Consider the following 10,434-nt stretch of genomic DNA (forward strand, 5'->3'; position numbering starts at 1 on the left):
TGACAGATAAATGATGATTCTTCATGTTTAGTCTGGACTCTGTTCTGAACTCTAGACTGGACTCTGGTCTGGACACAGACAGGACATCCTACATACATCCTTTATTGTCCTGTAGGTATATGACAAAGTGGTTCAGGAAGATGCCGGGATAGAACCTGGTCTGGCGGTGTTTTTGTAGAGGCTGCTATACCAGATGAACTAAACAGAAGTCTAACGAGATCCTTCAGCAATAACAAAACCAGTTATTTTCATTGTTTTTCTGTGTGGTCTTTTTTTCTCCTGAAGCAACATTTCTGTGCATTCACTGTGCTGCTCTTGTCTGTCGCCTCCACTATTTGTGAAAACTCAGATAGCTGGTAAACTTTCTGCCTTCACACCGAGGTCGGAAGGTGGAGGAGATGTGATTACTCCTGAGTGAAGCTACAACTAGCTTCAGGCTTAGCTCTCTTCACTTTACCCAGCAGTGGTGAAGCAGACGGGATTCTTGCCTGCTAGAACTAGTAGAGCTGTGTGGTGTTGGTCGTGGGGGGCAGCTGCCTAAGCAGGGAAACCCAGACAAAACTCATTTTGGCAGCTTGTATTCATGATCTCGTTCTTTTGGTCACTACCCACAGCTCATGACCATAGGTGAGGGTAGGAATGTAGATCGACTGGTAAATAGAGAGTTTTGCCTTTTGGCTCATCTCCTTCACCACAACAGAAAGACGCAGAGTCCGCATCACTGCAGACGCCACACCGATCCTTCTGTCGATCCTTCCCTCACTGGTGAACAAGACCCCGAAATACATGAACTCCTCCACTTGGGGCAGGACCTCATTCCCGACCCGGAGAAAACACTCCATCCTTTTCCGGCTGAGGACCATGGTCTTGGATTTGAAGGAGCTGATTCTCATCCCAGCCGCTTCACACTCATCTGTGAATCGCTCCAGCAAGAGCTGAAGATCACGGCCCGATGAAACCAACAGAACCACATCATCTGCAAAGAGCAGAGACCCAATCCTGAGGCTACCAAACTGGATCTTCTCAACACCTCGGCTGCGCCTAGAAATTCTGTCCATAAAAGTTATGAACAGAATAGAAGACAAAGGGCAGCCTTGGTGGAGTCCAACCCTCATCGAAAACGATTCTGATTTACTGCCAGCGGGGCGGGGCTGCCCACTGCAGTGCCTGTTTAAGATGGCTATAGCCGGCTGGTTCTTCTTGTTTGATCAGTATCTGAGAATCGCTTTTTTTTTTACAACACTACTTAGCACCAAAACTCCAAGACAAATTCCTTGAATGTGCAAACTTACTTGGCAATAAAGTCTCATTCTGATGAAAAAGAATTGCTTTTATTTAGAAGACAAAGATGTAAAGAGGTGCTGGATCAGGAGGAGGTGTGGTATCAGGAGGAGGTGCTGGATCAGGAGGAGGTGCTGGATCAATGAGGAGGTGTTGGATCAGGAGAAGGTGCTGGATCAGGAGGAGGTGATGGATCAGGAGAAGGTGCTGGATCAATGAGGAGGTGCTGGATCAGTAGGAGGTGCAGGATCAGGGGAAGGTGCTGGATCAATGAGGAGGTGTTGGATCAGGAAGAGGTGCTGGATCAATGAGGAGGTGTTGGATCAGAAGGATGTGCTGGATCAATGAGGAGGTGTTGGATCAGGAGGAGGTGCTGGATCAATGAGGAGGTGCTGGATCAGGAGGAGGTGTTGGATCAATGGGGAGGTATTGGATCAGGAGGAGGTGCTGGATCAATAGGGAGGTATTGGATCAGGAGGAGGTGCTGGATCAATGAGGAGGTGTTGGATCAGGAGGAGGTGTTGGATCAATGGGGAGGTATTGGATCAGGAGGAGGTGCTGGATCAATGGGGATGTGCTGGATCAGGAGGAGGTGCTGGATCAATGAGGAGGTATTGGATCAGGAGGAGGTGTTGGATCAGGAGGAGGTATTGGATCAGGAGGAGGTGCTGGATCAATGAGGATGTGCTGGATCAGGAGGAGGTGTTGGATCAATGAGGAGGTGCTGGATCAGTAGGAGGTGCAGGATCAGGAGAAGGTGCTGGATCAATGAGGAGGTGTTGGATCAGGAAGAGGTGCTGGATCAATGAGGAGGTGTTGGATCAGAAGGAGGTGCTGGATCAATGAGAAGGTGTTGGATCAGGAGGAGGTGCTGGATCAATGAGGAGGTGCTGGATCAGGAGGAGGTGTTGGATCAATGGGGAGGTATTGGATCAGGAGGAGGTGCTGGATCAATGGGGAGGTATTGGATCAGGAGGAGGTGCTGGATCAATGAGGAGGTGTTGGATCAGGAGGAGGTGTTGGATCAATGGGGAGGTATTGGATCAGGAGGAGGTGCTGGATCAATGAGGAGGTGCTGGATCAGGAGGAGGTGCTGGATCAATGAGGAGGTGTTGGATCAGGAGGAGGTATTGGATCAGGAGGAGGTGCTGGATCAATGAGGAGGTGCTGGATCAGGAGGAGGTGTTGGATCAATGAGGAGGTATTGGATCAGGAGGAGGTGCTGGATCAATGGGGAGGTATTGGATCAGGAGGAAGTGCTGGATCAATGAGGAGGTATTGGAGCAGGAGGAGGTGCTGGATCAGTGACGAGTTATTGGATCAGGAGGAGGTGCTGGATCAAGAGGAGGTGCTGGATCAATGAGGAGGTGTTGGATCAAGAGGAGGCGCTGGATTAATGAGGAGGTATTGGATCAGGAGGAGGTGCTGGATCAATAAGGAGGTTCTAGATCAGGAGGAGGTGCTGGATTAATGAGAAGTTTCTGGATCAGGGAAAGGATCTGGATCAATGAGGAGGTGTTGGATCAGGAGGAGCTGCTGGATCAATGAGGAGGTGCTGGATCAGGAGGAGGTGCTGGATCAATGGGGAAGTATTGAATCAGGAGGAGGTGCTGGATCAATGGGGAAGTATTGGATCAGGAGGAGGTGCTGGATCAATGAGGAGGTATTGGATCAGGAGGAGGTGCTGGATCAATGAGGAGGTGTTGGATCAGGAGGAGGTGCTGGATCAATGAGGAGGTGCTGGATCAGGAGGAGGTGCTGGATCAATGGGGAAGTATTGGATCAGGAGGAGGTGCTGGATCAATGGGGAGGTATTGGACCAGGAGGAAGTGCTGGATCAATGAGGAGGTATTGGATCAGGAGGAGGTGCTGGATCAATGAGGAGGTGCTGGATCAGGAGGAGGTGCTGGATCAATGGGGAGGTATTGGATCAGGAGGAGGTGCTGGATCACTGGGGAGGTATTGGATCAGGAGGAGGTGCTGGATCAATGAGGAGGTATTGGATCAGGAGGAGGTGCTGGATCAATGAGGAGGTATTGGATCAGGAGGAGGTGCTGGATCAATGGGGAGGTATTGGATCAGGAGGAGGTGCTGGATCAATGGGGAGGTATTGGATCAGGAGGAGGCGCTGGAGCAATGGGGAGGTATTGGATCAGGAGTAGGTGCTGGATCAATGGGGAGGTATTGGATCAGGAGGAGGTGTTGGATCAATGGGGAGGTATTGGATCAGGAGGAGGTGCTGGATCAATGAGGAGGTGTTGGATCAGGAGGAGGTGTTGGATCAATGGGGAGGTATTGGATCAGGAGGAGGTGCTGGATCAATGGGGAGGTATTGGATCAGGAGGAAGTGTTGGATCAATGTGGAGGTATTGGATCAGGAGGAGGTGCTGGATCAGGAGGAGGTGTTGGATCAATGGGGAGGTATTGGATCAGGAGGAGGTGCTGGATCAATGGGGAGGTATTGGATCAGGAGGAGGTGCTGGATCAATGAGGAGGTGTTGGATCAGGAGGAGGTGTTGGATCAATGGGGAGGTATTGGATCAGGAGGAGGTGCTGGATCAATGAGGAGGTGCTGGATCAGGAGGAGGTGCTGGATCAATGAGGAGGTGTTGGATCAGGAGGAGGTATTGGATCAGGAGGAGGTGCTGGATCAATGAGGAGGTGCTGGATCAAGAGGAGGTGTTGGATCAATGAGGAGGTATTGGATCAGGAGGAGGTGCTGGATCAATGGGGAGGTATTGGATCAGGAGGAAGTGCTGGATCAATGAGGAGGTATTGGAGCAGGAGGAGGTGCTGGATCAGTGACGAGTTATTGGATCAGGAGGAGGTGCTGGATCAAGAGGAGGTGCTGGATCAATGAGGAGGTGTTGGATCAAGAGGAGGCGCTGGATTAATGAGGAGGTATTGGATCAGGAGGAGGTGCTGGATCAATAAGGAGGTTCTAGATCAGGAGGAGGTGCTGGATTAATGAGAAGTTTCTGGATCAGGGAAAGGATCTGGATCAATGAGGAGGTGTTGGATCAGGAGGAGCTGCTGGATCAATGAGGAGGTGCTGGATCAGGAGGAGGTGCTGGATCAATGGGGAAGTATTGAATCAGGAGGAGGTGCTGGATCAATGGGGAAGTATTGGATCAGGAGGAGGTGCTGGATCAATGAGGAGGTATTGGATCAGGAGGAGGTGCTGGATCAATGAGGAGGTGTTGGATCAGGAGGAGGTGCTGGATCAATGAGGAGGTGCTGGATCAGGAGGAGGTGCTGGATCAATGGGGAAGTATTGGATCAGGAGGAGGTGCTGGATCAATGGGGAGGTATTGGACCAGGAGGAAGTGCTGGATCAATGAGGAGGTATTGGATCAGGAGGAGGTGCTGGATCAATGAGGAGGTGCTGGATCAGGAGGAGGTGCTGGATCAATGGGGAGGTATTGGATCAGGAGGAGGTGCTGGATCACTGGGGAGGTATTGGATCAGGAGGAGGTGCTGGATCAATGAGGAGGTATTGGATCAGGAGGAGGGGCTGGATCAATGAGGAGGTATTGGATCAGGAGGAGGTGCTGGATCAATGGGGAGGTATTGGATCAGGAGGAGGTGCTGGATCAATGGGGAGGTATTGGATCAGGAGGAGGCGCTGGAGCAATGGGGAGGTATTGGATCAGGAGTAGGTGCTGGATCAATGGGGAGGTATTGGATCAGGAGGAGGTGTTGGATCAATGGGGAGGTATTGGATCAGGAGGAGGTGCTGGATCAATGAGGAGGTGTTGGATCAGGAGAAGGTGTTGGATCAATGGGGAGGTATTGGATCAGGAGGAGGTGCTGGATCAATGGGGAGGTATTGGATCAGGAGGAGGTGCTGGATCAATGAGGAGGTGTTGGATCAGGAGAAGGTGTTGGATCAGGAGGAGGTATTGGATCAGGAGGAGGTGCTGGATCAACGAGGAGGTGCTGGATCAGGAGGAGGTGTTGGATCAATGTGGAGGTATTGGATCAGGAGGAGGTGCTGGATCAGGAGGAGGTGTTGGATCAATGAGGAGGTATTGGATCAGGAGGAGGTGCTGGATCAATGGGGAGGTATTGGATCAGGAGGAAGTGCTGGATCAATGAGGAGGTATTGGAGCAGGAGGAGGTGCTGGATCAATGAGGAGTTGTTGGATCAGGAGGAGGTGCTGGATCAAGAGGGGGTGCTGGATCAATGAGGAGGTGTTGGATCAAGAGGAGGTGCTGGATTAATGAGGAGGTATTGGATCAGGAGGAGGTGCTGGATCAATAAGGAGGTTCTGGATCAGGAGGAGGTGCTGGATTAATGAGAAGTTTCTGGATCAGGGAAAGGATCTGGATCAGTGAGGAGGTGTTGGATCAGGAGGAGGTGCTGGATCAATGGGGAGGTATTGGATCAGGAGGAGGTGCTGGATCAATGAGGAGGTGTTGGATCAGGAGAAGGTGTTGGATCAGGAGGAGGTATTGGATCAGGAGGAGGTGCTGGATCAACGAGGAGGTGCTGGATCAGGAGGAGGTGTTGGATCAATGTGGAGGTATTGGATCAGGAGGAGGTGCTGGATCAGGAGGAGGTGTTGGATCAATGAGGAGGTATTGGATCAGGAGGAGGTGCTGGATCAATGGGGAGGTATTGGATCAGGAGGAGGTGCTGGATCAATGAGGAGTTGTTGGATCAGGAGGAGGTGCTGGATCAAGAGGAGGTGCTGGATCAATGAGGAGGTGTTGGATCAAGAGGAGGTGCTGGATTAATGAGGAGGTATTGGATCAGGAGGAGGTGCTGGATCAATAAGGAGGTTCTGGATCAGGAGGAGGTGCTGGATTAATGAGAAGTTTCTGGATCAGGGAAAGGATCTGGATCAGTGAGGAGGTGTTGGATAAGGAGGAGGTGCTGGATCAATGAGGAGGTGCTGGATCAGGAGGAGGTGCTGGATCAATGAGGAAGTATTGGATCAGGAGGAGGTGCTGGATCAATGGGGAGGTATTGGATCAGGAGGAGGTGCTGGATCAATGAGGAGGTATTGGATCAGGAGGAGGTGCTGGATCAATGAGGAGGTGTTGGATCAGGAGGAGGTGCTGGATCAATGAGGAGGTGCTGGATCAGGAGGAGGTGCTGGATCAATGAGGAGGTATTGGATCAGGAGGAGGTGCTGGATCAATGGGGAGGTATTGGATCAGGAGGAGGTGTTGGATCAATGGGGAGGTATTGGATCAGGAGAAGGTGCTGGATAAATGGGGAGGTGTTGGATCAGGAGGAGGTGTTGGATCAATGGGGAGGTATTGGATCAGGAGGAGGTGCTGGATCAATGAGGAGGTATTGGATCAGGAGGAGGTGCTGGATCAATGAGGAGGTATTGGATCAGGAGGAGGTGCTGGATCAATGGGGAGGTATTGGATCAGGAGGAGGCGCTGGATCAATGGGGAGGTATTGGATCAGGAGGAGGCGCTGGATCAATGGGGAGGTATTGGATCAGGAGGAGGCGCTGGATCAATGGGGAGGTATTGGATCAGGAGGAGGTGTTGGATCAATGGGGAGGTATTGGATCAGGAGGAGGTGCTGGATCAATGAGGATGTTGGATCAGGAGGAGGTGTTGGATCAATGGGGAGGTATTGGATCAGGAGGAGGTGCTGGATCAATGAGGAGGTGTTGGATCAGGAGGAGGTGCTGGATCAATGGGGAGGTATTGGATCAGGAGGAGGTGCTGGATCAACGAGGAGGTGCTGGATCAGGAGGAGGTGTTGGATCAATGAGGAGGTATTGGATCAGGAGGAGGTGCTGGATCAATGGGGAGGTATTGGATCAGGAGGAAGTGCTGGATCAATGAGGAGGTATTGGAGGAGGAGGAGGTGCTGGATCAATGAGGAGTTGTTGGATCAGGAGGAGGTGTTGGATCAAGAGGAGGTGCTGGATCAATGAGGATGTGTTGGATCAAGAGGAGGTGCTGGATTAATGAGGAGGTATTGGATCAGGGGAAGGTGCTGGATCAATAAGGAGGTTCTGGATCAGGAGGAGGTGCTGGATTAATGAGAAGTTTCTGGATCAGGGAAAGGATCTGGATCAGTGAGGAGGTGTTGGATCAGGAGGAGGTGCTGGATCAATGAGGAGGTGCTGGATCAGGAGGAGGTGCTGGATCAATGAGGAAGTATTGGATCAGGAGGAGGTGCTGGATCAATGGGGAGGTATTGGATCAGGAGGAGGTGCTGGATCAATGAGGAGGTATTGGATCAGGAGGAGGTGCTGGATCAATGAGGAGGTGTTGGATCAGGAGGAGGTGCTGGATCAATGAGGAGGTGCTGGATCAGGAGGAGGTGCTGGATCAATGAGGAGGTATTGGATCAGGAGGAGGTGCTGGATCAATGGGGAGGTATTGGATCAGGAGGAGGTGTTGGATCAATGGGGAGGTATTGGATCAGGAGGAGGTGCTGGATCAATGGGGAGGTGTTGGATCAGGAGGAGGTGCTGGATCAATGGGGAGGTATTGGATCAGGAGGAGGTATTGGATCAGGAGGAGGTGCTGGATCAATGGGGAGGTATTGGATCAGGAGGAGGTGCTGGATCAGTGAGGAGGTGTTGGATCAGGAGGAGGTGCTGGATCAATGAGGAGGTGTTGGATCAGGAGGAGGTGTTGGATCAGGAGGAGGTATTGGATCAGGAGGAGGTGCTGGATCAATGAGGAGGTGCTGGATCAGGAGGAGGTGTTGGATCAATGAGGAGGTATTGGATCAGGAGGAGGTGCTGGATCAATGAGGAGGTGTTGGATCAGGAGGAGGTGTTGGATCAGGAGGAGGTGTTGGATAGGCCTGCGCGATTTGGAAAACCATGTATTTTTATTTTACCAATCATAAACAAACTATGTGGCAACAAGGTTTTGTGAAAATTTTAAATTTTAAATTAGAATGGAAGATAAACAATACAAAAAAAAAAAAAAACAAACAAAAAAAAAAAACATTTACCATTAATTTTTGAGAAGTTAATGTAAATTATAGGGCTACAAAAGATGCTAATTGTGGCAACAGAAACTCAGACGCAGAGGTGTAGACACGCCAGATCATGTCTGTGACGGCGCATTGCTAAGAAACCATATTGCAGGCTTATTGGGGTCCATCAGTCCAGCAGAGACGAGAATGGAGCAACATTTTTTCGTCCCGCTACGTCCCAACCAGCAGTGGTCAGGGTCCACAAACGTTAAATCTCCGTCCTTCAAAAGCCACTATGGACATTTTTTCACTTTATGAAAAGTCACGATCAACAGCAACGTTGTATTTAATTTTAAATGGGTCGTCGCCTGTCTTTTTGTCCTGATTACCTTACTTACATACTTGATACAGAGTAAATGGCAGATAACATTATAAAAACGATTTAGGATAGACTTACTTGCTTGATACACATTTAATGATCAGAGTGAATAGTGGATACTATTTCTTGCAATAAAAACGATGTAGGAAACGATCTGTGGATTTTGACTGTTTGAAACAAAATGTGGCATCATCCTCTGGACACACAAGCTGTAAGAGCTGCACCAGCCCTCTGAAATGTTTGTATCACGTAACATACTTGCGGCCGACCGAGCTGCAGGTTCTGTGTCAGAGCCGATTACAACGCGTCACAACGTAATAGTCCACTCAGCCGCTTTTTGTGAAAAACTTACGATTTAAATGGTAAAAAAAAACAACATTAATGCATTAATAATTATTTAATATTTTTCCTTTTGTAAGGGACCATGGTACCTTGGCTCCAAAAGTTTTTCTCTAACTGGACCTCTTTAAATTTTAATTGAATACCCCTACTAGGCTGGTCTAGATGTAGTATAGTAATGCTTAGTGTAAGCAAAGTCTAAAACAGCGCATAGCGAAGTTATAATGTACATTGTATGTTGTAATTTATGAATATTCATTAATCTTAGAAATCAATACAAGCAAATATGAGAATTTAATTGATACAAATCAGTCCTGGTCTCTGGGTAGTCCGCATAGATCAAACCATTTCAGGATGTTTGAAACTTTGACTCAAAGTAACTACATCAGGGTTCTACATTAGTAAACTGATCAATAATTAATCAACAACTCCACCGGGTGAAGGTAAACAAAGCAGCTCTTACCGAAGCAGGAGTTAATGAAGCCGTACCACATGCAGCCGCGGCGGCCAAACAACCAGCGCGCGCGCAGGCTGGAGGCGAAGCTGAGCGTCGTTCCGCACAGACACACCAACATGTCGCTGATACTGATGTTCAGCAGCAGCATGTTGACGGGGGTCCGCAGGGTCTTGAAGCGGCAAAACAGAACCAGCACCAGCATGTTGTTGAAGATCCCAAGCACCATGATGGAGCCCAGAAATACCGACACCACGCGGTGGCCGCCGCGCGAAAGCCGCTCCAGCGGCGTGTCGCTCCAATCCTGGAGAGAGTTCGGCTGGCTCAGATTGGCGCTTGAATTCACGTCACTCAGCTCCTGAAACATGGCTGCCGCTCCTGCCGCACCTGTTCTCCAGGTGAGCCTTACTTCACATGCTGAAGGACGGCCGGGGTCCGCGGCAGCCGCGCAGCTTTCCGCTCCATCTTCTGCCGCTGCCGCGGTGAACTTCCGAGAAAGAACCGAGCGACAGGCCGTTTTAGATGCATCACACACATACACACGCACACACTGCCGCTGACAGCCAATCACAAACTGGCCCGACTGTCTCAAATATCTTCATCTAATTTCTTTTCAGTGCCTCTCCTCATCTCCCCTATTTAATATTTCACGGTTGAACACCTTTGGCGGACCGGCCAGTGGGTGTGGTAAAGGGATGTGTTTGTTTGTTTGTTTGTTGTTGTTGTTGTTTACTAGTCATGACAACAAAATGATGGTCTGGTTGCCTTGTTGTGTCAGTGATATTTGCTTTGCTAAGAAGAGCTTTATTTCATCATCAGAGGCTGTTTATCTGCATAGAAAGGTATGATTGGGGGTCATGGGGCTAACAAAAATTAAATATCTTTGGAAAACCAACAGCCACCTGAGCACAGAACTAGGGAGCCCACTGCAGGGAAGACCACACACCCACCCAGAAGGAAACCCCATGGCAATGGAGTAGGTGAGTATGCCCCCGGTTATAGTCCAATGGGTGTGGTCAAAGGATATGGAGTTGCAGTTTGGTTAAAGGATGTTTTAATTTGTAGTGGGCGTGG

The 10,434-nt window shown here is 49.8% G+C and overlaps 1 protein-coding gene across 1 annotated transcript in view; it reads right to left on the bottom strand.

The window, feature by feature from the left end:
- Window positions 1-9,824, bottom strand: part of LOC121635579 (pinopsin-like) — a 21,965-nt gene extending 12,141 nt beyond the window's left edge. Inside the window, exon 1 of the mRNA XM_041978835.1 lies at window positions 9,370-9,824. Coding sequence (XP_041834769.1) covers window positions 9,370-9,727 — 358 coding nt within the window. The 5' untranslated portion in view covers window positions 9,728-9,824. The remainder of the gene's footprint in view (window positions 1-9,369) is intronic.
- Window positions 9,825-10,434: the final 610 nt, after the last annotated feature.

This window comes from Melanotaenia boesemani, chromosome 24, assembly GCF_017639745.1.
Source record: "Melanotaenia boesemani isolate fMelBoe1 chromosome 24, fMelBoe1.pri, whole genome shotgun sequence".
NCBI classification, from domain to species: Eukaryota; Metazoa; Chordata; class Actinopteri; order Atheriniformes; family Melanotaeniidae; genus Melanotaenia; species Melanotaenia boesemani.